The 26,665-nt window shown below is 54.2% G+C and overlaps 2 protein-coding genes across 5 annotated transcripts in view; both read right to left on the bottom strand.

Annotated features, from left to right (window-relative positions):
- Positions 1-16,191, bottom strand: part of ARHGAP8 (Rho GTPase activating protein 8) — a 53,618-nt gene extending 37,427 nt beyond the window's left edge. Inside the window, 2 exon segments of the mRNA XM_033116670.1 lie at positions 459-578; positions 16,014-16,191. Of these exon segments, the coding sequence (XP_032972561.1) occupies positions 459-561 (103 nt within the window). The 5' untranslated portion in view covers positions 562-578; positions 16,014-16,191.
- A 7,564-nt stretch (positions 16,192-23,755) lies between these two features.
- PRR5 (proline rich 5) overlaps positions 23,756-26,665 on the bottom strand; it is a 55,549-nt gene continuing 52,639 nt past the window's right edge. For all 4 annotated transcript variants that reach the window (XM_033117234.1, XM_033117233.1, XM_033117235.1 and 1 more), the window contains 2 exons: positions 26,339-26,474; positions 23,756-24,750 (listed from right to left, as the gene is read on the bottom strand). In XM_033117234.1, the coding sequence (XP_032973125.1) occupies positions 24,275-24,750; positions 26,339-26,474 (612 nt within the window). In that variant the 3' untranslated portion in view covers positions 23,756-24,274. The remainder of the gene's footprint in view (positions 24,751-26,338; positions 26,475-26,665) is intronic.

Below are 26,665 nucleotides of genomic sequence, written 5' to 3' on the forward strand. Positions count from 1 at the left end.
GCTCCAAACTCTGACTCAGGCCCTTCCTGAAAGCTGCTGACACTGACAGCTGACGGGGAGCCATGGTAGGGGCTGGAGGCAGACACTGGAGTCGCTGCGCTATGAGGTGGAAAGAAAGCGCCATCCTCCGAAGTAATGTTTATTAGGGGCAGTTCCTTCAAACAAAACAGCTCGAGCTTCTCTCAAAAATGTTTTCTGAGAAAGGAATGGGAAAGGAATGGGAATTTCAAATGTCACGTTAGGGTGGACTTCGGCCCTCAGGTGCACTGGGTTGAATAGCGTCCCTTCAAAATTCATGTCTACCTGGAACCTATGTGACCTCATTTGGAAATGGTGTCTTTAGAGGTGAAATTCATTAACACGAGGTCATACTGGACGAGGGTGGGCCCTGAATCCAAAGACCGGTGTCTTTATAAGAGGAGAGGACACAGGAAACAGCAGGAAAAACACACTTGTACCTATTTCGGCCAGCTCCTCCAGGTCCAGCTGGGACATGCTCTGCTGGTGGGCAGGGTGGTCCAGGCACACTGCCTCCACGCCACCTCTTGGGGATCTGGACATGGGGTCCTTTCAACGCCCTGAAGAAGAAGCACACAGAGCCCCGGGGGGCATTTCACACAAGCCCCCTGCACAGGGAGGGCTCCCCGCTCACCAGCCAACCCGCATCCTGGGAGAGCAGGGCGGAGCGCAGTGGGGATGGGACACAGCTGGAGTGGGAACAGCACCTGCAGGGCCCTCCCACTTCTGGGACACGGTCAGGCTGCTTCACTACCCCCCTCAGAGACACGCAAGCTCACTCCCATGTACGTTTACGGAGCAGGCAACTGAGGCTGGCAAAAATCAGCAGACCTGCTCATGGCTGCACACGTAATCACATGACTGCACACATAACCACAATGAAAACTAAGTAACCATAATTAAAGCTAAAAGCTACCAAACGGTTATTCTGGGCCTGGGATGCTCCTTCCACACCTGCGCCAATCTTTACAAACATTCCTGTTAGTACCTAAACAATGTAATATTCATCCATAAAAAGGAATAAAGTACTAACACATGCATGAACCTTAAAAATGTTATGCTAATTGAAAGAAGACAGTCACAAAAGATTATACATGATTCATTTTGTATCAAATATCCAGACTAGGCAAATCCATAGACACAAAGCAGATTACTGGCTGCCAGAGCCTGGGGGAGCGGGATTTAGGGAGGTAGCAGCTAAACAGTAGGTTCTTTTTTGAGGTGATGAAAATACTGACTGGGGTGATGGTCGCACATATTTGTGAATACACTAAAAACCACTGAACTGTGTACACGTTCAATGGGTAAATTGTATGTTATGCAAATTACATCGTAATAATAGTTTTTAAAAGGTATTTTTAAAAACGAACAAAACGGGGTAAAAATAGCAGTGAGTTTGGTCCATGTTGTAATAGCAAAAAGAAATGTACAACATTGTTTTTAAAATGCTGTTTTCTATGAGTTCTGGGATTAGGGTGGTAAATCCATTTCTTTTCCCATGTTCGTCCTTTTTCCACTTTAGAAACATCCTGCACTACTCTTAACATAAGATAAAGTTATATGAACTAAAAAAGTATGACTGATAACATAAGACTATTTGGTGAATATAAAACATTTTGCCTTCTTCAAAGAACATCCCTGTTAGCTAAGTACCGTTTTGCATCTCCATTTTACAGATGAGAAAACTGAGGCAGAGAGAAGGGAGTCACCGACCTGGATACACAGCCCATTAGGGGCAGCGCAGTAGGACCGCAAAGCTCTCTGGACACCAGCCAGACAGTCAGGGAGACTCAGGGGAAGGGGAGACACGTCCCTTTTCCAGGGTGGCCGCTCAGAGCCAACCCATCATGCCACAGCTGCCCACTTCGGGGGAGACGCCAGAGCTTAACAGCTGCCAACGTTTAAACATTGGAATATAATTTAAAATGGAAAAAAAATCTGTGTGCCCAAGACTCCGCAGTTCCTCATGGACACACACCCAGCAGACCTGTGCACCAAAAGACATGGCCCCACATGCTCTGGCAGCATTACCGAAATAGCCCCAAACTGGAAACGACCTAAGTAGCCCCCAACAGTGAAGGGACAGTCCTACAGGGAGATGCCATGAGGTGTGTGATGGCCCTCTACCGCTACGCGTCCCTACGTGGGTGGTCTCGCAATTACAATGAAGCATAAGGTCAGACACAAAAGACGATAGACTGATTCCAGTTTTTAGAAGTTCAAAGCCAGGGAAAGCGAACCTCCGGTGACAGAGGTCAGCGACGCGCTTACCTGGACAGGGAGGAGCCCAGGGGCTGGGGACATTCTGTTTCTGGGTCAAGGTGCTGTTACGTGTGTGCTCACCTTGTGAAAATTCAATAAATTTGGGGGAGGGGGGTTCTGATTTTGGTCGGGCAGTCGGGGAAGTCTGCTGGGAAATGATGATGGAAAGGCTGCGAGGAGGTCCCTGGAAGAAGGTGGAGGGTGAGAGTGGACGGGAGGCTGGTGTGGCTGCAACCCAGACGGCAGTGGGAGGGCCGGGGAGAGGAGGCCGGCGTGCAGTCAGGGGGGGCCCAGGCAGGCCGCACCACTCACTGGACAGCCATGTCCTGGAAAGGGCCCCGGGGCCCTGGACACAGAGGAGATCTGATTTGTGTCCCCAAAAGTGCTCACGCCGAGAGAGGGGCCCAAACACAAAACAATCAGCATGAGGAAGAGAGTTAACCCTCTACCGGAAACGTGTAAAAACAGACAGAGGGCAAGGAGCTTGCTGAGAGCACACACGGACAGGGGCGGCTCCTCACACAGACGGGCGGCAGAGGCACAGCCTCCCCGGCCCAAGCCGCCCATGCCGTACCCAATGGGACAATGCCATGGACACAGGCTATGGCCAGAGTCCCAGCCTGTAGCCCCACAGGAAGGGGGCTCTCGGCTGGACAGAGTGAACAGTCGTCCTCTAACTTGCTCACTTTCTCTCACCCACATTCTCTCCCTCACATGCAAGCGCACACACACACACACAGCCCATGCAATGGGGTGAAGGTCCACTCCAGGTACCAGGGATGGAATGTGGGACCTTTTCCCACCCAATCACTGCACCAAATTCCCTGAGCCGGAGATCAGTTCAGGAGTGACCACGTGACCCCAGCTAGTCCAGTCAAAGTGAGTTCTAAGACTTCTATAAAAGCTACTGAGAAGAGAAACTTTCTGCTGAACCCAAACCTGAGAGGGTATGGGCCCAGAGCTACCAAAGGTCACCATGTGAAACTTGAGAAAAATGACACCAATGGTGGAAGACAGAGCAAGAGCTGCAGAAAAAGTCCCTAAAACCCTGTGCACCTAGATCCAGCTGGACCTGAATGCGAGAAGCCAGTAAATCCTCTTTTCTGCTTAAGCCAGTTTGGGTTATGGATGACCTGTCACTTCTGACGAAGTGAGTGCTGGTATTTTTTCTGTGGAAAAACCAGCGTGTATTGAAACACTCGATGACACCTGCCTCGATAGTCTCTACTTCAAGAGACTAAAACGATCCCTTTCTGATCTGCCATCCGCGGCGGAACCGCCACCAAACTGCAGATTTTCGTGCAAACCCTTCCAGTGAAGCCCACCACTCTTGCGGTTACAACAGAAAATGTAAAGGCCAAGGTTGGGGCTGAGGAAGGAATTCCTCCTGCTCAGCAAAGGCTGATGTGTGTGGGCGCGCAGCTGGAAGGTGGACGCACCTGGTCTGACGACGACCACCAGAAGGAGTCCACTCGTCATCGTGTGTGGAGACTGTGTAGTGAAGTCGCCCTCCCTCCCAAGAAGAAGAAGCGTAAAAGAGAGGGAAGCTGGCAGCCCTTGTGCACCCTGCAGTGGATGAGACTAGCAAAAGCAATCGCCTTCAGGGGAGTGGCTGCAGTGTTTAGGACCAGCCACGTGGACAGACAGACGTCATCGTGCTTCAGCAAACCGGAAGACAAGTACGTCACTGTGTACGAGTGAATAAAAGACATGAACTGATGACAACAACAAAGACGGAATACAACGCCCACACCCTTTTTCTTTTTGATTACGGTACAAATAAATGCACTTCGTCTCTGGAAATTCTTTGGGGGGAATCTGGCTTTAGCAACAGAGATGACACGCAGCAGGTGACCTCATCCCTCCAGCCATGGGACACAATTAGAAGTGGCCACACCAACAGCACTGATTCAGCAGGGTCCCTCGAGGACACTGCGCCCCCTTGATCCAAACTTCTGTGCTGGGCAGATAACACACGCTTAACGAACCGGGTCCGCTCCATGTTGCTGCAATTAACTCCCCTCAGCCCCCCTTTACTCCACAGTTCATTTCTAAAGGGTGTGATGACAACAGTAAAGGACTTAATTTAAGGAGAAGAAGTCTCCCACAACCCTGCGTATAATTTTTATTTCTGCATATTCCCCTCCTGTCTTTCTCCACATGCACCATATTTTATAGTCATAATCAGACTTCACATACAGTTTATGATCAACCCAGCGCACCCCAGATCCTGGAATTTTCAGCCCAAAGCCCAGGCCCCGGGGGGCATGGCCCAGCACCCTCTGGGTGGGAGTTGGTATCTCTTGCTGCAATGAGGAGGGGGACTCAGGCAGGAAAGGAGTGTGGACAACACAACTGTGTCCAGATAACAGGGGATGTGCTCTCGGCAGAAACTCTCGTGGCCACCACCTCAGTCAAGCAAGCGAGCTTGGCACCACGGTAGTGGGACAACCTGACCTGGCTGCCAGACGGAGGACACAAGGCCTAACCCGAATCTAATGAAGCCTCTAACTCCACTGTTCTAAAGGAAATACGCCCAGGGGATCAAAGAACATGAGAAATGACACTATGAGGGGCGAAAAAATCAGAAAAATCTAGAATGAGACATTCTGTAAGACAACTGGCCTGGCCTCTTTAAAAGTTGATGTCATTAAAACAAAGAGAGAGCAAGCAAGCAGGGGAGGAGGTGAGCGGAGCACGGTTGCAGAATGAAAGCAGCCAGGGAGACATAGCAACCAAACGTGACACGTGCACCTTGACAGAATCTGGTTTGTAAAAGAGGACGGAAAATGTTCCTGGGACAGCTGGAGAAATCTGACTGTGGCCTGAAGAGTTGACATGAGAGGAATTATTGTTAATTTTCTTAGGTGTGGGAATGGCATCAGGTCATACAGGGGACTGTCTTCATGTACAGAGGGTGCACATCAAAACAGTCAGCCAGGGAGTGCCAGCGGTCTGCCACTTACTTTCCAACAGTTCAGCTCAGAGAGAGGGAAGGAGGGGGAAGAAGAGAGGGGGAGATGTGGGGGATCTAGAATGAACGGTCCCAATTTCTGAATCAAGCTTAGGCGTCTCTGTGTGTTCTCCAATATTTCTCACAGGTTTCTGGACTCTGAGTCATTTCAGACCATCAGCTGCAGAGGGAAGAAGGGAGGGCAGGGGGTATGGAAGGAGAAACGCGGCCCAACCTCCGCCTCCATCAGAGAACAAATCAGGCCAATGGATGAGGACAGAAACTATAAAGGTCACACAGCCCCAGCCTCAGGACGCCTCCTGTTACCCGCACCTTTTTCCAGTTTCGCTTACCTTGGCACAGGTAACCCTAGTATTTTTGTGTTTCCCTTCAGTGTCTGTTTCCTGGCTTGTGCTGCTTTCAACCTCCCCCGCCAGCACTCACAGAAGCCCAGGCCCCCCCCCGCCCCCCGTGGACTGTGCTGCCACAGAGGCTGTGTGACCTGGCCAAGAGTTATGTCCTCTCTGGGCTGAGACGAAACAAGAGCCCTGCCCTGCCTCTCTCCCTGACTTGCTGCTTGGGCGTTGCTAGTGGAAGACCCTGGGCAGGAACAAAGGGAGCCCAGGACAGAGTGAGGGGGTAGAGAAGAAGTACAGAGACCCCCAGAGAGAAAGGCCCCCGGAAGCCTGGCAGGTGAGGTCTCAGGAGTCAGGTGCACAGCCTTCTACACATTTCTCACATCCGCGTGGACACACACACACACACACACACACGCACACACCTGCGTCCTGGCTCCTCGGCCTGCACGTCTGGGACTTCGCCTCCAGCAAGCCCCTCACTGTGACACTCCTTCTGCAGGTGGACAATTCCAGGTCAATGACCGCCAGTGACCCCCATCTCACACCTGCGACTGGACATGCCACCAACCCCGCCGGGCCTGCGTCCCCTGTGTTCTTCTGAGGTCACCTGACCCTGGAGGCCACAGCTTTGGCTTCCGGCTTCCCTTTCGAGGGCAGGGGAGGCAGACAGGATGGAAGCGTACAGCCCGCCGGCTGGGGCCCAGTGCACACACAGGATCGGGTTTGCTCCCTGGCAGGAGGCAGGGCACAGAGTGCCAGGCAGGGGAGCCCAGCACGGCCCCATCGCTCGGGAGCCCACGACCACCTTCCAAACCAGCCGTCCCTAAGCTGGCAGGCAGCTCACTGGGGACCTGGGGGGCGCTGGGGGTGACGCCCAGGCCCAGGACCCTGTCCCCACACCTGGCCAGGAGCCACTCCTACCTGCAGTGAAAGTGAGAAAAGAAACTCAATCGTCTACACCCACAGCTCTGGACTCAGCCAAAGCAGCTGGTCTGCAAGGAGCACAGCAGGAAAGCCTGGTGAGCTCAGGCCTTTGCACATGTCGGTCACTTGTCCCTGGGCCATCCCACCCGTCTGGCTGCCAGGTGCAGGGCTGCCAAGGGCTGTGGCTGCCCCGGGGGGCCGTCCTGTGGGGGACTCCTGCCACCCTGGCATTCCACTTACACCTCACAATAGACAGGAGGGGCTCTCCTGATGATGGAAAGAGGCCACCCTGTCCCCACGCCCACCCCACCTCCCTTCACCCCCCCATGCCCCCAGGGCTTTTAGAGTCCCACGCACCCCTTCTGTAGGCTGGCTGGAAGGCTAAGCCTGCCACACGCCAGGCAAACAGCTTGAGAGCAATTTTCTGGAGCAGCAGGTACCCCTGACAAGAAATGCAGGGGTTCCACCTGGCGGACCCGCCGGCCCCAGGGCAGGAGAACACTCTGGCACATTCTTGCTTCAAAGCCTTGCAGGAGGCAGATCACCAGGGTAAACAATTGAAACGGACCTAGGCCTTGTCCTGTCCTCTGCCCTTGGGCAAAGCCTCTCTGTGACACCCAGCGCCCCAGCACCACAGCCCAGGAGCCGAGAAAAACCGCTCGGAGCCTCGGAAACCAAGAAAGCTTTGCTTTTCCTCCAGACTCTGCTTTAGCCAGAGTGATATTTACTCCTTTTTCCTTTATAGACTCAAAACCTGGACCCCGACTGCCTATCTCAAAAAGCACAGACACCGTTATTTGTTTTGAAGTTTGCACGCCTGGGCATGAGCGTGGTCCCCCATAATCCATGCTTTGTTATAGCAGTAGCTAGTCAGGGGTGCGGGGAATCTGTGATATGGGGGAGCCCTGTGAGCCTCCACTCCCCCCCTCCAAAGTCCTACAGTCGAGAGTAAAATATGGCTCTTCCCACGGACCTGGGGCTCCCCACGGGCTTGGCTCAGTGGTCAGAGGGATGTGTGTGGGGGGGGGTACGTGCTGCTGCTGAGCGGCGGCCAGTGTCCTGCTCCCACCAGACACTGCACAGTCTGTTTTCTCCACGCCCAGGAGCCCCAAGCAGTGCTGACTGGCCGGAAGGCACCCACGGGGGCAGTGGGCTCTTGCACCCAGGTGAGGCTGGTCTCACCTGCCTTGCAATGGTTGAGTTTGCGTCAACTTGGTTGGCTTATGATGCCCAGTTGTTTGGTAAAACACCAGCCCAGATGTTGCTGGGAAGATATCTGCGGGTGTAATTAACACTTTATAGTCAGTAGACTTTGAGTAAAGCTGACAATCCTCCAGAATGTGGGTGGGCCGTACCTAATCAGCTGAAGGCCTGACGAGCAAACACTGAGGTTTTCCAGAGAAGGAATTCTGCCTCCAGACTGCAACACAGAATTCCTGCCTGTTTCCAGCCTGTTGGCCTTCCCGGCAGACTTGAGACATGCCGGTCCCCACAAATGCATGAACCGATGCCTTAAAACGAATCTCTTTATACAGTGAGCCCTCGGTACCCACGGGCTTGGCATCCATGGAGTCAACCAACCACAGATCAAAACCATTTTCAAAACCATGTTACGTTGTTGTTGACGTGGGTACTATGTCGTTAGGCCTACGATGGTTGTCTGTACTGAACAGGTGCAGACTTTTTTCGTGTCATTATTCCCTAAACAATACAGTATAACAACCATTTACGTGGCACTTACGTTGCATTAGGCATTATAGGTAACCTAGAGATGACTTAAAGTACACGGGAGGATGTGCGTAGGTGATATGCAAATACTACGGCGTTTTATACAAGGGACTTGAGCATCTGTGGATTTGGGGATCTGTGGGGGTCCTAGAACCAGCCCCCTCGACGGCTGGATATAAATGTCTCCTATTGGCTGTTTCCCTGGAGAAGTTGACTGATAAAGCCTCTTACACACTCAGGTTCCTCCTTCCCATGAATTATCAAATAATTGGTCTTTGAAGAATCACAAAATAGTGGCGCCAGAAAGGACCCCAGTGAACATCTGGTGTCATCAACTGTCACTGTACAGCAGGAAAACTGAGGCCCAGAGAGGGTAAGGGACTTGCCAAAAGCCACACAGCAAGTCCATGGAACCAGGTGTCCTGACTCCAGCCTAGAACCAGAATGACGGGTGGGAAATGTCAAACATTTTTTTTAAAATGCCAGAAGGAAAATAACCCTCACCACATGTCCCCATCCTCGCCACCCTTTCCCATTTTGGCTTCCAGGCTGTTCTCCTAGGCATTGTTCTGTCCTACACCCATCTTTCAATGGGACCCCACCCTTTTTCCTAGAAAGTTGTCTGAACTGTTACTTACATCACAAGCAATCAATCAATTTACGGGCATTTACTACCGGTCCCCACAGCTGCCTTCCTGTAATTGTGTGACAAACCTGTGCCGGATGGAAAACCATGCATTGTCTAGATCAGACAACACCCTACGGGTTATCTGACTTACCTTTGGGAGCTGTGTGCAAGTCTGCAAGTTGTAGATAACTGATAGCAACACAAAATCACTCTTGTCTACAGACATGCAAATTCTGTCCCTTCCACTAGAAGTTCAACTGACATCTCTCCCTTCCTTTCTACCCCCCAAATCTGCTCCATTCGCATGTTCATTTCAATATTCCTGACCCATCAATGCCTCTGTCCTTCAGATTCTCTTTTCAACCAGTGGCTGCATCTGCTGGGTTCCGTACTGACTTAAACAAAATCTTTCACACAGAGTTCATTTTTACATCAGTAAGACAGTCGTGATTTTTTATACCTTCCTGAAAATTATCTTTTAATGTCACTTTGCTCTGGGCACCCAGCCCCTGGTAATGAGCAGGTACCGAATGAAGGAAAGGCATTTCTATCCCTGCCTTACCGGCCAGAAAACAGGCTCAAGTGTGGGGTTTTTTAAAGGCCAGCCTGGTTACCACTGCACAATCCGCCATCTGGAACATTCTGCCCTCTTGCCTCCTGAAACGTTGCCCATCTGAGGCTCTCCCGGACCTCACCCTGTCCCCACCTACCCCAGGGCCTTTGCACAGGTTCTTCCCTAGGCCTTGCAAGTTCTCTCTATCCCTGTGTGGTATTTTCTCCTAACAACAAATAAGTCATTCCAACATTAATTCTCTGATATCTGACAACAACTGGGTGTCCTACGATTCAACTGTATTCTGACACAAACTACCCAGAGTTACCACAAGTTTAAAGACTCAGTTCTACAAGACTGGCCCCATTTCAGACGCCAGTCGCGAGTCCCAAGTCCCCAGGCGAGCTGCACTTCTGTCTGACTTGGCTACATTCAGGGTTCCCACCCCGCCCCTCAGGGTCAGTAATTCACTAGAACTGCTCATAGAATTCAGGAAAGCACTTTACGTATGATGACCGGTTTATTACAAAGGATATGATTCGGGGACGGCCAACAGAAGGGATACACAGGGCAAGGAGTGGGGCCGGAGGTGTGCACAGAGCTCCCGGGCCCTCTCTGGGTGTCCCACCCCCACCCCCCGCCCAGCACATAGTTCTGTTCATCAGCCCGGAAGCTCTCTTCGTCTCCCCCCGTTTCAGAGTTTTTATCCAAGTTTCACTACAAGTTTCATGACGTGGACATAACTGGTGAAATCACTGCCCTTGGTGACAGCTCATCCTCCAGCCCCCTCCCTCCCTGGAGGTGGGTGGGGGCTGAGAGCTCTAACCTCCTAATGCGTGGTTGTGCCTCTGGTGACCGCCCCCATCCAGAAGCTACCTTGGGGCCCACCCCAGTCACCTCATTAGCATAAACTCAGGTACGATCAAAAGGGGTTCCTTATGAGTAAAATTCACTCCTCTCACTCAGGAAATTCCAAGGCTTTCAGGAGCTCTGTGCCTGGAACTGGGGACAAAGACCAAACACGTCTTTGTGTTACACCAAAGCCCCCACCCGTTCTCTTTCCCACTTGTGCAGAGAACTCTCCCTTTCCACGGGGGGGGGGGGGGGTCAGGCCCCTCCCACACTCCGGTGGCATCTGTACCCACCACTCACAGCTCTCCACCAGGTAGGAGCAGATACTAGTATCAGACATACTTCATGATCCTTCAGTGAACGTCACCGGGGGCCTCCCTCAGGTTAGTTTCCTGAGGACACAGCTCCTACCCAGACTTACTCAAATGGATCCCTGGTACCGGGTACCACGCCTGGCATATGCTCCACAAATGCTGAAAACAAGTGAAAATAAACCCGACATTTCAAATGGACCCTTTGTCCTTGGCAGTGGGCTTCAGAGGCAAGCTCCCTTGGCCCAAACGCCTCACCGTCCACCTGAGTCCACACACAACTGCTTCCCCAGCCTCTCACTGCCAAGGCCTTTCCCTCGGAGCCTCCCCTGGGCTGGGGATGTGGGCACTGAGGAGCCATCAGCACGAGGCGGCGCCGGCCCGAGACGGGGGCCAGGCCAGGCTCACCGCACCACGGACGTCACGCAGAAGAGATTTCAAATTAGCCAACTGGTCTATTTATAATTCATAGCAAAATGGTTTGTTGCTATAAAAATATATTTGCACATTACACAAATAGACCTTCACAGCAGTTATCTTATTGCTGTAGCTACAATTAACACCTACTTACCTCGGGCACATTAGTACCAAATCTCATTTGAGTGGCACAGTAGATGCGCAGGGCGTACAGAGAGCTCGCTATGGCATTGGCACAGCCCGGCTCTCATCTGGGAACTGGCATTCGGAAAAGAGGAGAGCACCCCCACCATCCAGGCCTACCCCCGTATGCCCAGGGATGGCCCCGTGACCCAGGGAGAAAGGGGCTGGCACAGAGTCACACCTGAGGCAGGGGATGCAAAGTCTGGGGGCGAGGGGCAGGGCTTCTTGTTCAAGGCTGAAAAAGGGGTCACCATGGAGTTGGGATTCCACGGTCTCCTAGTGGCACCCCATAAAAAGTAATTTTTACCCCTTTGTCTCGGCTCTCACAAATTTATTGATACAGACTCTCACTACCCAGTTTTCATCACAAATATCACTGGTCCCCAACGCTGATGAGAAGGCACATACAGACCAGGCAGGCAGCGAGGCAGAAGCTACTGGAACTTGGGCACAACACCTGGGTGACACCTAGGTCCAAACCAGCTGTGATCTGCTACCTGACCTTGTCAGAAGCCTGCCCACAAGCCCCAGGAAACCCTGGCTTCTGAAAGGGCAAGGAGGTCTGTTAAGCACCGCTGGGGCCGCCCACCCCCTCCTGTGGTTCCTGCAGACACCAGTGTCAGACTCAGGGCTGCTCCCAAAGCTTTCTGGGTAGACGAGGCTTCCCCCTCCCCAGCATCCCTGGTGCCCTGTCCAGGGTACCGAGGAGATCATGCAGGTGTGCACAGCCCTCTAGCTGCGAGGTGCGGACCCACCGCACCCCCTAGGGCCTGCCTGATTACCTAAGAGTGACCCTATCTCCCTCTTCAAAGGTTCGTTGGGGAAGCCAAGCCGAGCCAATCAGCACATGGCAATTTTCCCCAAGAAGACACAGTTGGGGCCTCTGCCATAATCTCCATCATCCATATTCACACCTCTCAGGGTGGGGCACCCTGAGCCTTCTGCTCCCCTCCTTAAGGGACATAAATCCTGTGCTCTCCACTCCCAAACCCAGATCTCAGACTAGACCTCTCCCCATCTCTGGACTCAAATATCCCAACTACCTACTCCACACCTCCCAAGACACACTCAGAAATCCAACAGGTTCCCGTAGTTCTTAGAATAAAATTCAAAGTCCTACAAACACCTGAAAGACTCTTTGTGGCCCGGCCCTGCCCTCCTCTAGAACCCAATCTCATACCACCTCCACTCCGCCCCATTCTCTCTGCTCCAGCCACACACGCCTCTGGGTTTTTCCTCAAACACAAAGCTGTTCCTGCCTCAGGGCCTTTGCACATGCTGTCCCCTCTACCTGGAACACCTGGCTCTGCTCCTGCGGGGCTAAGTGATCCATAAATGGTTTCTATCATTATCATAGGCTCAGGTCCAATTCAATAATTCAGTCTGAATTCAAATCTACCTGCTCACTGGCCTCCTTAGAAAGTGAGGTGGGATCCACAGGGCCCCAATACACTTACCCTGCCCTTCAGATGCCTCTTTACAGAAAGATCTGGTTACAGTTCAGCCAGGTCAAATACTTTCCCTTAATGTGGCCAGAGAGAAAAGGGCCCCAGGTCCCAGGGGAGGGTCAGGCCACTGTCCCTCCCAGACCAGGGACCTGGTTCTGATCCCTCTATGCTCCCATCCAGAGAGCCCTCTGTCGTTCTGTAGTGTTGGCCACCAGCCCCTGCACTGACCACTGTGAGTGGATTGGGGGTCTGGGGCGAGTGGGTGGGAGTGGGGGTGAGCGTGGGCTGGCTTCAAGCACAGGAAGCTTTCCTGTGGATGACAAATGCACCAGCCCCCTGCCTGCCAGCCATGCCTTTGCTTGTTCTAATTATATGACCTGGTGGGGGAGGGGTACCTCCCCAGGAGTTTCTGGACTCCTGACTTGCCAAACCAGTTTCTTCTGATGGACAATCACGGGCTCCAACTGAAAATGAACTTCTCGCTGCCCTGCTCTGTCCAGGGTCACCAAAGAAAACACTGCTCGGCTCTCAGCCTGGGCAGAGACAGGTTCCACACAAGTTCACTCCACACACATCTCCTGTAAGATTTTCTCCTCCCATCAGGTGGTGGAACTGATACCAATAAATGCACACACACATAAAGGTGCCGCGCCCCATTTTAGGCACTTTGCACACATTAACTCATTTGATGCTCCCAATAACCCTATGAACAGGAATATTAACATTATCCATGTTTTGCAGATGGGGAAACCAAGGCACCGAGGGGTGAGCATCTCTAGTTAGCAACTCACGGTCAGGGAGCCAGCTGCTAACCACCGCACTGCCAACGTTATTCCCTCTGAGTCTCAGAACAACCTGCTGCTATGATGCCCCCGTGTGAGGTGAGAAATGGGACCACAGAAAGTGACGTGGGGAGAGTCCTCAGCCAGGTCTGCTGCCTTCCAGGGATCCAGAAACCTGGACTATGGCCAGATCCGGCTGCCAGAAGCTCCAGGAACCTGCACATAAAGATCGCTGGGGCAGGACAACGTGCTCACCTGCAGGAAGCCCCACTCGCACGGGCATCTTGGAGGCTGTCCCCACTCCCACAGGGGCGGGCCCAGAAGGGGGCCTCTCCCATGTACCCCAAGAGGCCCGGGAAGCCTCTAGATTACACTTGGCAAATCTTCCTTGACCATCAATTTTAATCAAAGAGTTGAGGGAAAAGTTAAGTAACGTATCTGAAAAGAAATAGAAAATGTCACTTTTGTATCCCCATGCTAATTTCACATAGATTGGCAGGGCAGTCACTGGCAGGCTACGAATGTCTCCACCAGAAGGCACACCTCAGTGCCCTGGAGGTGGCAGAGCCCCGTGGGGAAGACATGCTGCAGCAGCACAGATGGCAGCAAGGCCTGGCTCTCCACTCACTGGTTGGGTGACCACTGGTTGGAAAGTCACCTCGGTCTCCTCATCTGTGAAAAGGGACAGTAACAGTCCTGGCCCTGCCTCATGAGGCAGGTGTGAGTGACGAATGAGGCAATGAAGCATGCAGCTGGGGCTTGACAGCCACTAGTGATGGAAACCATGACCATTCTGGGGAAAGATGGCCAACGGGGTCATTTTATGGGTCAAGAGGCTTAATCCCCGAGAGGGAAAGTGACCTGCTCAAAAACTGTGTCTCTGACTCCTCCTGCACCTCTTTCTCACCCTCCTGCTGCCTCAGTTTCCCTGTCAGTGAGAGAGAGTAAAATCGGGGAATGGGATGGATTTTTAAATGTGGTGAAAGACGCATATCAGGCGCCTCGAGAATGGCCTGAGCTCTTGCAGTCTTTTCTAACTGAAGCCACCATCCATGGCATGCCCACCACCAGCTCAGCCTGGAACTAGCTTGTGAGGGAGATGCCATATGTCCACGGATGTCCAGTCAAGTAAGTTTCCAGACCTTAAAAGGTCTCGCTGAGATCATATTTGAATGACCCGATGACACTATCTAAGTAAATTGCTACCAGCTTCACTTGTCAGGTGCTTCACAAGCATCTCCACCCCCACCTAAAATGTGAGTTACTTCCAGCCACCTACAGTCCCCCAGCCTCTGTGTAATCTCAGTGTGCTACACCCTTCCCTGCCTGTCTCCTATCCATCTTCCAGCTCAACGGTCGCCTCCTCCAGGAAGCCCTCCTTGACCACTCACAAGCCCCTGGCTTCCCTCTATCACTCAGAGACCAGGATCTGGGTCCCCTGTGGGCAGGGACTGGGGACGTGGCTATCTTCAAGGACTAGCTGGTTTCTGGCATGTGCCACGTCCCTCTTCAACCCCCACCCCTGGCCCTGGTGTTGGTTTGAGGAATGGTTCCTCACTGCATGAAAGGAAGAATTCACAAACAAGATCCTAAAACTGCCAACAGAGACCCATGAAAGGATATTTGCTGTTGAGTCTTAAATTTTGAGTTCTCAGCTGGACAAATGTCAACATTGCATTTCACAGCCCTCTCTGGAATCAACACAGATGACACAAAACAAAGTCTGAGGACTTGTCGCCAGACTGCCATGTCCCCAACCCCACCAAACAAGGACTCACAGGAATTCCTTCCCTCCAGCTAGCTTCCTCCTAGAGGGTGCTCCAGGGGCCTGAGCACCTTCCAACACCTTCCACCACAGTGGGGAACTCCCAAGCCAGCATGCGACAGTGGCTCCCAGGAATTCTCAGGATGGCCCCATGCCAGGGTGGAGAAAACTGAAAGCAGCCAGGGCCTCTCCCCTAACTGGCGATTTTGGAGACTGGTTACCCACTTGATTTAAGTTTTTGGCCTATTAACTCTTGAGGTTCCATCCCGTGTTGACCGGGCCAGCACCCCGGCCCTGCCCCTGAGTTTGAATCAGCGCAGCACCTGCTCTGCCTGTTTTCTCATCTGTGAAACAGACGAAGCCTCCCGCCTCCCAGGTTCTGGGAGAGGGAGCTGAGAGTGTGCGGCGTGCGGACCGGCCGATGGGAGACCCCGAGTCAGGGGAGGAAAAAGGAGGATCAGCAAAAGTTTGGGCTGCGACAGCCCAGCCGAACAAAACCAAACACAAAAACACGCGGAGAGAAGTGAGGGAGCAGGGAGGGGGAGGGGATGCAGGGAGAGAAGGAGGAGAGGCGGGGAGCAAGGAGGGGGAGGGAGGGCAGGAGGAGTGGGAGAGGAGGGCGCACTAGGGGAAAACCAGCGGAGGGGGCCGCGGGGGCGCGGGGACCCGGGGGGGCGCGGGTCTCTCACCGCGTCACGTGGCGCCACGCCCTGCCTCGGTGTGCCCACCTGACCAATGGGCCTGGTCCGGCCGCCGGCTCTCACCCTCAGAACCCTGCAGCGTCCAGACGGGGCACAGACGCTCTCCCTCCCGCGGACACCCGGCCTCACCTGGATGCAAATCCCACTGGCGTCTCACCTGGGCTCAGCTCTGCTGGCGACTCACCTGGCCCCGCCCCGGACGTAGCTCCGCGCTGGCCCCGCCCCTCGGCCAGTCCGCGCGGGGCCGGCGCTACGGGTTTCCCTGGAGCCCTGGGCGCCCCGGGGTCCGCCGAGGTCTCCGCGGGGACAGGGCGGGGCCGGGACAGATGGCTCCGCCTTGTGGGCGGGGATGGGGTGGAGAATGGGAGCCCAGAAGCTCCTCGCGCTTCGCCCCCAAGGCTCCCGACTCAGGGAGTTCTCCGTTAGTGCAGCACCCACGCCTTGGGGCAGGCACTCTCCTTGCACATCCATTTTCCCATTTTAGGGGTATGTAAAGTGAGGCGGGAAGGGGTGAGATCTGTGAGGAGTTGAGAGGAAATATTCATTCAACAAAAGCTTCCAAAACGTCTTCTGGGCCAAGTGCTGACTTTCCAGGACCGTGGTAGCGTCCCCATGATGGTTTCAGAATCCCACAGTGGTAGGGGCTGGGCAATCCCAGGCTTGGCTCTGACCCAGGCTGAGGAGCAGGGAGGACTTCCTGGAGGAGGGGGTGTGGCCAATCATCCGGCCTCCTAAGGGCCTTCAGGGTTGAGTGCTGTATCTCTGCGCCTGGGCGCAGTCACTGCCCCCCGCCCTGAGGCAGGACTCATATAATCAGGAAGGCGCAGGCTGGAGCCCGGATACCCCTGGAGGTGGCATTGTTAGCCCGTGGCCCCAGGCAGGAGGATGACTGGCCCTCCAATGTAATCACATTCCAAGTTGGGGAGCAGCTCACTGAGGTGGAGTTCTAAGGATGGGTTTATATCAGGCCCAGTACCTCTGTCACCCACTTTTCTGGCTGCACCGCTCTGTTTCCTCACTGCCTCCTCTCCAGCTCCCTGATTTCTGAAGGTCCACGCCCCAGAACTGGGTCTGCACCTCTTCTCATCTCTCACTCACTCCCCAGCCTCCTGCTTTCAATATGTCTATACCCTGATCCCAAATGATGTCTCCTGACTCCAGACTGCTGCCTCTGACTGTCCAACGTCTCCGCATGGAGACCTTAGCTGGCAGCTCAGGCTCCATTGTCACACAGAGTTCCTCTCCTGAGCTGCCCCTCTCACTATTCACTGGCCCCATCCAAATCTTTAGGGTCATCCTTGGTTTCCCTTTGGTCTCCTTGCTTCTGCCCTCACTCCCTTCAATCTTGTGTCACCAGAGCAGTCAGGGGGATTCTTTTCCTCTCCTTCCTCTCCCAGCTGCTCTTCTGGGGTCGGGTGGGGGGTGGGGCACTGGCAGCTCCATAATCCCAGGTTGCCTTGTATGGAAAGTGGCATGCCTGCTGGCAGCCCTGGGGTCACCTGTGACGGGCTCAGTGGTCCCCTGTAGCCAGTCATTCAATTGCAACAGCCAGTTAGGTGAATGGACCCCTCCACACTTCTAGCGGGGGAGATCTAATTGCAGAGGCCAGTCGTCCTCATCTCACCCCTTTGCCACAGTGACTGGTTCAGGTTCTGAAGTAACTGGGCCTACCTAAGCCAATCATGCATGCCTTGGTCAAGACACAGTGAGCAGTTCAGGCTAGTCCAGTTGGCGTGATGTGCTGGGCTTTGCCTGGAAGTTAGGGGAAGAAAAAATCCTGCTCTCTACTTTCCTCTCCCCCAAACTTGATAAGGAAGCTTGGTGCACTAAAGGGCACCAGGCAGCCATCCTGTGGCCACAAAGAGATCCAGGCTTAGGGATGAAGCAGAGGTGGCAAGAAACCGGATCCTTGGGGCAGATGGGTGGCTCAGTTGGTTAGAGCGTGAGCTCCGGGCAACAGGGCTGCCGGTTTGATTCCCACATGGGCCAGCGAGCTGCGCCCTCTGCAACTAGAATGAAGTCAATGAGCTGCCACTGAGCTCCCAGGTGGCCAGATGGCTCAGTTGTTTGGAGTGCGCGCTCTCAACCACAAGGTTGCCGGTTCAACTCCCGCAGGGGATGGTGGGCTGCGCCCCCTGCAACTAACAATGGCAACTGGACCTGGAGCTGAGCTGCGCCCTCCACAACTAAGATTGAAATGACAACTTGACTTGGATGGAGCTGATGAGTCCTGGGAAAAACACATTAATGTTCCCCAATAAAAAGTCTTGGAAATACACACTGTTCCCCAATAAAATCTTGTTGTCCTTCCTCAATAAAAAAAAAGAAAGAAAAAGAAACTGGATCCTTGAAGACATTGCAGAGCCCCTGGATCAAACTCGCCCTGAAGCTCACCTACCTTTGGACTTTCTCATTAAATGTGCCAGTAAATCCTCTTCTTGTTTAATCTAATTTGCACTTTCTATTTCTTACAAATAAAAGTGTCACCTGATAAAATATCCTTATACCTTTTAACCAAATGGCAAAGACTGTCTCTCCTGACAGCTCTAGCAGAAAAAAAAAAAAGGAAAAAAAAACCCAGGGAAGGCCTCTGATTAGTTAAGCGTGAGACACATAACCATTCTAGGGATGGGAAAGGAGTCAGACAGACCAAACATTATCTTCTCCAAAGTTAAGACAGCTTCATCCCGTTTGCCAATGATAGCCACAAAATAAGTGGATACGGGTTAGTGCACTAAACGTTAGTTGTTACCATTCCACGGGAGGCCAGATTCATGAGGCTGTTGGCTCACTGCAGTATCCCCAGTACCTAGCTCTGTGCCCCGCACATAGTAGGTGCTATCCCCAATCCATATGAATGAATGAATGAGCTCAGTTGCATTCTATCATCACCCACGTAGCTGCCTTTTTCTGTGCAAAGAATCTGTGACCATCCTCGCCTGCGGGCCTGTTCTTCTCACACTTACAGTTTATTACTTTGTACTTCCTTGCTCCCAAGGGACTTGGGGTGGTGAGACAGCACAGGAAACTGTGGTGCTAACTTCAAGCCCACAAACGAATCTGAGCCTCTGAGCGGATCAGAATCGGGGCCCATTTCTAGGTCAAAACTCTTCTTCCCAGCGACCGACACACTTGATGGGTTTTTAGTGCTTTGTGCTGGATTCTCTTTTCCTTTTGTGGAATGTAAACATCTTTCTTTATTATCAACAACGTAAGATCAGTCTCCCAAGAAAGAGGGAGAATTGGCAGGTTTTGTGTTTTAAAAAGCACTCTGGACCCAAGTAAGTGAAAACACCCCCCAGTTGGTCTCAGGCTGGCAGCATAATTTCATGGTATTGAAAGACGTCGGGGAGAATGCCACGCTCCTGCCATTGTGTTTCATGCAAATCACATACAAATTCCACAACCATAGTTCAGTGATATTAAAATACACACAATAAAGCAATAATACGGAATGATTGCAGGGAAGAGAACAGGGTGAATTCTGCCATTCATAATAAAAGGAAAAAGAAACAGAAAGGAGCTGTAAAACCCAGGCTCCCTTTCAGGTTCTTCTGTTTTCCCCCCAAGCACGTCTAATCAGTAACCCACCAGTTAGTCATTTCCTTTTGTTGCTGTAACAATAATTCCTTGCATTTCAAATGCTTTGCCATAGAAGCGAAAGAAGAATAGTGCAAAATGAAAGAATTACATCTGAATGGTATTATTGCCAGCTTTATTAAATTTGCTCTTACAAATGTTTATGAAGTCGGAGAGTTGGTTCTCCCCAAGCAGCAAATTCCACATTAACAGGCACTGGGGGATGGAGAGCTTGAAGGAAGAAATACAGATTCCTGGTCCCAGGTCTTGGGCTTCCCATTTGTCTTCTCCCAAATTCACTCTCCCTGCCAGCTGCTTGAGCCAAGACCTGGTCTGCTTCGAACCATATTAAAACCAAAATTTCCCCACTGAGTGTGGGTGTGACAGCTGGCTTGAGCCAAAAGACACCCAGGAGATCGTGGTCCAACCCTCCCCCGCCCCTTAGGCCAGGACCTGAGACCCCATGAGGTCAGGGGCTTTCTTTGCTGCTGTGTCGCCGGCCAGGAGCCCAGGCCAGGTTTCCTACGCAGGGGCCCCGGCCCGTGTTTCAGAGCAAGTGCATTTGGTTGTTGGCATGGACTGCAAAGTGAGTCCAACCCCGCAACGACTCCACAATGCTCTCTGGGATTGTTTGGTCCTAATCCTTGAAACCCTTTTAGTTTGCCACGGAGCAGGCCCCATTCTCGATGCCCTATTTGACAGCAGGGTGGGATACTGGTCCTCTACTCTGGCCCCTTGCACCTTTCAAATGCCCTTATGAGTCTCCTGGCCTAAGGTAGTCAGACAACACCTTTACTCAGCCTCATTTGCACCAGGGCTCAGACAGTGACTTAGGCACCACCATCGTGACATACACCCTAAGACAGAAGTCAGCCTTGGAATGTATTATACTAGAGAGGGAACAGCAGATTAGTTTGGGTGGGGTGTAGACGCTGCAGTGGCTACAAGTTAAGTACCTGAGATATGATTGGTATCGGTGCTTGTGGCAGTTGTGGGTTTGGTCCAGTGCAACTGGAGCATCTCTGTGCCAGAAAATCCCCGAGCGGTGGGAACATCCCTGAGCAGGGGAGCATCCCTGTTTCCCCATCAGGCCTGTCCTGTGTGGTGTATTGAGGCATTATTCCTGCAAGGCAAGCCTCAAGCTTGGCTCTGCCCCTCCTGACAACTCTAGGAGCTCCCGACATCCTTTAATGGTCTCCTCTGTGTAATCAGTCAGAATCTGCTTCCATTGCTTGCAAATAAGAGCCAGCCCTGCCTGAGCCACTCCCTATGTGCTCTCCTGTCCCTCCTTCCCTTCCAAACACAGGCTGACATAAATCCCCACAGTGAAAAGAGAAATGTGAGCATGAGAAATTCTTCTTGTGATGACGTGGATGATACTTTACATTTTTACAGCTTTTGACAGCTCGGCAAAGCAGTTCTGCACTCACTGCAAACACCTCCATCACATCTGTCATTGAGGTGAAGTGTTCTTGGGGGTGAAGCCATCAGTTTCTTATTAAGCTATTATCACCTTCAGGTCCAAACCCGTTAAGTACTCAGCTCCCACTACATTGTCATCTGCGCAGAGCGACTTAATCAGGGACGCCTGGTATCTAGCTAACAATCTAACAGCGACCCCTGCTCTGTGTGTGTCCAGAGTGCACAGACAAGCGGAGAAATATCACCAGCCACAGAATTTTGTATCTGGAGAGATTCTTGCTATAGACGGGAAAACTGAGGATGGGGTGACTCGTCCAGTACCACACAGCAAGGCAGTGACCAGGATGAGTGCCCAGAGCCCTGGCTCTGCCCGCGAAGGGTATGCAATACACATAAATACGTAAACATGAGACTCCGGAATAAGCCTTCTCCCCATTCAGAGACCACCTTCCTCCAGAGTATTTGGGACAGGAGTATGTTAGTCGGTTGAGCCAGGTTATGCTGCAGTAAAAAGCACCCCCGTCTTAGGGGCTTACACTGACTTAGGTCTCCTTCTCACTCATGCAGAACGTCCGCAGCCCCCCGCCCCCCTCCAGCTGGAACAGTCTTATCTGGGACACTGCCGGTCACCACGCGGAAGGAAGGAGAGCTCTGGAGGGTCTCCCCTGGCCACGAAGTGCTCCAGCTCCAAAGGGCCCCAAGGCCCTTCTGCTCAGAACTCATTGGCCAGAGCTGGTCACAGAGCCTCACCAGTCACAAGGGGACCAGAAAGTGGGGGCTTTCCATGTCCTCAGAAGGCAGAGAGCAGAAGGGCATCATGATTGCAGGGGCTTGGGTGTGTGCCCTGGAGGCTTCCTGCGCAATGGCCTCCCCACGTCTCCCGGAATCCCCGAGGCTACTGCCCACTTCACTGCTGGGTACTCCTGGAGCTCGGTCCCCATGCTGGGAGGCTGGGAGGACCCCACAACAGGCATTACACACTCCCCAAGGGACGTGCTGCTGAGAGTTGTTCTACGAATGCGACTCCTCCAGGGACCTCTCTGATACACATGTACGTGGAATCCTACTCGTAGTTTGTCGTTTTGACTGGCTCAGCTCACGAAGCACGATGTCCTCATGGCTCGTCTTGTTGCAACTTCCCGCCTTTTTAGGCTGAACCATATTCCATGGTGTGGAGAGGCCACATTTTGCTCACTTGCTCATCTGATGGACACCTGGGTCGCGTCCACCTTTCAGCGCTTGTGAACAGGGCTGCTATGACCGTGGGTGGACAGGTATGTTTGTCTGCTTTCAGTTCTTTTGGTTCGTACCCAGGGACCTTTCTTTTTTAATTATAGGCCAAATATTACTTTCATGGTCAAATGGAAAACCACAAAGGAGTCAAGACTTTAGAGGATGCCCCCCTCCCCTGGCTCACCCCTTCCTAGCCTTTCTCCCTTATAATGGGCTTTCCTTCCTTCTCTGGGGGGCTTCCTCTGCTGCAGGCAGCTCCCCCACCTGGCAGGAACCCTCCTCTCCCCACCCCCCCGAGCACACGTTCTTGTCTCACCAGTGATTCCTGAACAACAGCCCACCCAGCAGTGCCTCCCCAAAAGCTGGAGTTAGTCCTTTCAGACTGATACCAGAGGGAGCACAGCAGGTGCTCCCGAGGGACACTCCAGGGCCCAAGGGCACCCCCTCTGAGGCCTCCTGCCGGTGGGTGACTGTTGTGGAGTGCACACACATCCCAAACAAATGCTAACTCTCAGAAAGAATAAGGTGCAGTTGATGGCACTAGAAGGCTAGTGTTTTCTTGAACGCACCTCTCCAGGAAACCCTGCCAGGGCGGGGCTCCTGCCCCCATGGCGACCCTCCTCCGGCTTCCAGGATGGTGCTGGGGGTCCTGCGGCCAGAGGAATGTGCCCATCACCCCGCAGAGTGCTATGGAGTGAACTGCGTGCCCCTCAACCCGCAGCGTGACTGCATTTGCAGATGGGACCTCCAAGGAATGAAGGTTAAACGGGGTCATAAAGGTGGGGCCCTGATCCAACAGGAATAGTGTCCTATAAGAGACACGAGGAGCTCTCTGTCCACAAGAGGACACGTGAGAAGATGGCCATCTGTGAACCAGGAAGAGGGCTCTCACCAGAACCCGACCACACTGGCCCCCTGACCTCGGACTCCCAGCATCCAGAACTGTGGGAAATAAACTTCTGTTGCTTAAGTCCTCAGCCTGTGGGATCTACTGTGGCCCTGAGCAGACTGTGACACAGGTTACAGCAAATGCAGGCACAGGCCTCAGATGACCCACCTGGTCAGACAGCACTCACAGAAGGGCTCTCTGGGGCGACAGGAGGTGGCCTGTGCAAGAAACCTGCCAAGGTGCGGCAGGGAGGCTGCGCCCCCAGGGGCATGTTTGCCTGAGGGGTAAGACTGAATAGTTTTGCTCTTGGTAAATGCACCAAAGCCACTGTGGGGACAAGCCAGCGAGCCTTCCCACAGCAAGGTTCAGAAACTGGAGCCCAGAGCTGGAGGTTACCTGTCTGGGAGTCACACAGCTGCAGGGGTGGTAAGCAGGTGTCACCCATCCCTTCCCCGTAGGGTGTCAGGCGTTTTCAAACAGGTCCTGCCTCCCTTCCAGGCTCCAGTGCTTCTGCTGGGGATAAAGGCAGGGGCCAGACTCCCCCTGCACAGGGTCCCAAGGGCTCCTGACAGGCTGTCGGAGTTCCCAGCTCCTCCCTCTAGGGCCTCTGTGCCCCTCTGTCAGGATGAGACAGAGAGACTGGATAACAGGAGCCTGCCCCTTCAGGAGCGGGGAGGGGGGGTCCAGGTAAGGTCTCTTAGGGCGAGGACCCTGGCAGGACAGCTGTGGGGTCCGGCATGACACGAGCTCGGGAACAGGGCAGACAAGTTTTATTCCACCTCCTTTGTGCCCAGGACCACCCCTAGCAGAGGGAAGGCAGGCTGTTCAGAGGAGTCACCTGCAGGACAAACTATGGCCTGAGGTGACTGGGGACGGGGCAGGCAGGTCTGCTACCAACCCCTGTGGCTCTGGGGGTCATTCTGGGGACCTGGCCATGCCACCACATTCACAGTCTCTGTGGGTGCAGATGTGGGAGGGTTGGGGCAGGCTGGGGCGGTGGAGGGAGTGGCGATGCCCGTTTCACGCACAGGAGGTTGACCAGTGCACCTGGTGGCCTCGTGAGGCAGGTGACACCTCCAGCACAGACACCCCAGAATGGAGCGGTGCTGGACCGGGGCATTGATGGTTTTTCCAACGAAGAGGGCAATGCCAAAGTGGCCCAGGCTGACCGGGGACGGGACAGAGTAAAAACCTCTCGCTCGCTCGTTCACACGCACACAGCACATAGGCACAGCACACACGCGGGCTCAGTCCAAACGTGAGGCCCTCAGATGATGCTCTGCCGGCCCCCGACTCCCTCAGACTCCGAGGCACCAGAGCCACCACGACGGCCAAAGTCAATGAAGATGCCTTCGGAATCCGAGTCCACAGATTCCAGGATCTGGTCCACTAGGTTCTCGGGACTGGAGGAGGGCGGAGAGCTGTGGGCCAGGCCTGGGCCAGGCTCCAGGGGCTGTGTGGGGGGGTACAGTCTGCTGGGGCAGGGCCCCGACTGGGGGCCTGGGGAGGCTCTGAAGTCCCCCGTGGGGCCCTGGCTGGACACGTCGCTGAAGCCTTGGGGATCGGGACAGGATGTCATCTCGGAGACGGAGTGTCTGCGGATGCCCGTGCCCCCGGCCGCTGTGCCCTCAGCCTCGTGCTCCACCACGGGGTTCAGCAGCGGTGTGTTGTAGCTTTTGGAACGTACCACCGGGGTCTTGGCCAGGATGTCCCCCGAGCGGGAGCGGCGCAGGAGGTGCTTCTCTGCAGAGACAAGAAGCGTCAGGCACCCGAGGCCGGGGGCGTGGACGGGGCGGCCACTCGGCTGACCTAGGTGCCTGGGTGTTCCAGGCCCTTCCTTCAGCCTGATGCCAGGCAGCTCCTACTGTGAGCACCTACTGTGCACCCAGCTCTGCATGAAGGGGCAGCTACAGAAAAGGCCTGACTGGTACGGATCCTGGGCCCAGCCCCACCGCACGCCTGCTGGGGCGGCTTGGCCCAGTGCGGGGCGGGGTGCAGGTTCCCACCCTCGTCTCCTCCGTCCCAGCTTCTCAGCCTGGACAGGTGGGGGCTGGAGGCGCTCAAGGCAACCACCCGGGGTTCAAGTGTGCACCTTGCCAGTGACCTGTGCACGTGCCTGTCTCCCCACCTGTGGAGAGTCAACAAGTCTGAACACTTGCTATGTGCCTGCACTGTCTTGGGCAGACACGGCCCCGGTCCTCAGAGCCGATGTCCTAGGGTGTGTGTGGTGGGGATGACAAACCCACGTGGGTGGGCCTCAGGACAGGGAGTGGTAAGTGCCACAAAGGGGACAGATAACAAGGGGCCCTTCCCTATGAGGTCAGGCCTGGGGTTTTATTCTCCATGTGGGGGAAGCCCCTGGAGGGCGGGAGAGGATGGAAGCGGTGGCGGAGGCTTGCATGGGGGCAAGTTTCAGGCTCCCACTCAGGACCATGCAGTTCCACAGTGACCACCAGGTTGCAGGGTTGAGCATGGTGAGCAGCTCGGGCCTTGCCAGGGAAGCCTCCTCCCTCTCAGCTGGGGTCGCTTGGAGCCTGGGCCAAGTCCCCCAGCCGCCAAGGCCCCACCCGAGCTAAGACATGCCTGGTAGGTGGATTTTACACCAGCAGGTGGGTGGGACACTCCTGAGTGGCTTTTGGCCCGCGGTCCACTCAGTCTGGGATGCCCTTCCTGCGCGTCTTCCCAGGCCTGACTCTCTTTGGTCCTTCAGCTTGGCAGTCACCTCCCAGTCTGGCCTTCTCTGAGTTGCCGGACCACGGCCCTGTCACCTGGGCACAGGTCACCTTGGGGACTTATCTGGGGACTGTGCACTCACTGGTCTGCCCCCCCTGGCAGACAAGAGCCTCTGAGGGTGGGGCTTGCTCTGTACTAAACCCCCAGGACCAAGAACAGGCTGGTGCACAGGAGGTGCTGTTTACATTGCTGAATGAACCAGTGGGCCGTCCATTAAAGAACTAACGCGGCTGGTTTGTGCGGACACGCCCATCTGCCCATCCCCCAAGCTCGGCCCTCTCCTGTGAGTCCCCAAACGAGCCAGGACTGTTGGTGCTGTGGCACGTGCTGTGTCCTCTGCCTGGGCAACTCCTGACCTCCTCGGGGACACAGGCTGTGCTGGGCTTTCAGGGGAGGCGTCACATCACCACGTATGGTGCCTGCCCATGGGGTCCCTCTCAGCCCTTGAAGGAGGGACCCCAGGTGACCCATCTGTGTGTGTCCAGGGCCCAGCCCAACACATGGCCTATTCACTGGGAGGCCTGGGCCCTTGGGCAGAGATGGACGGGCCCAGTGGTCACCCCCCTCCCACCCCACCCAAGGCCCAGGAGACCCCTACCCAGGATGCAGGAGTGTGTGAAGGGGCCCTCACTGGAGTAGAGGCCGTAGGTGCCCAGGTAGGGTGACACCACCTTCTGGATCAGCATCTCCAGGCGTAGGTAGTCCTTGGTCACGCCGCGGGACTCATGCACGCCCTGCGAGAGGGAGGGAAGGTCAGAGCACAGCCTATTCTGTTTCCCTTACCCAGCGGGCTTAGCTCAGAGGCACCACGGATGCCCCATCCCCCCTCCCATTCCCATGGGATCCTGGCCCCCAGGACAGTGTCCATCAAGGCTCTCTGCCCAGCCTTCTCTCAAGCTGGAGACTCCGAGTCCCTCCCCTGCTC

This window comes from Rhinolophus ferrumequinum, chromosome 10, assembly GCF_004115265.2.
Source record: "Rhinolophus ferrumequinum isolate MPI-CBG mRhiFer1 chromosome 10, mRhiFer1_v1.p, whole genome shotgun sequence".
In the NCBI taxonomy this organism is placed as follows: Eukaryota; Metazoa; Chordata; class Mammalia; order Chiroptera; family Rhinolophidae; genus Rhinolophus; species Rhinolophus ferrumequinum.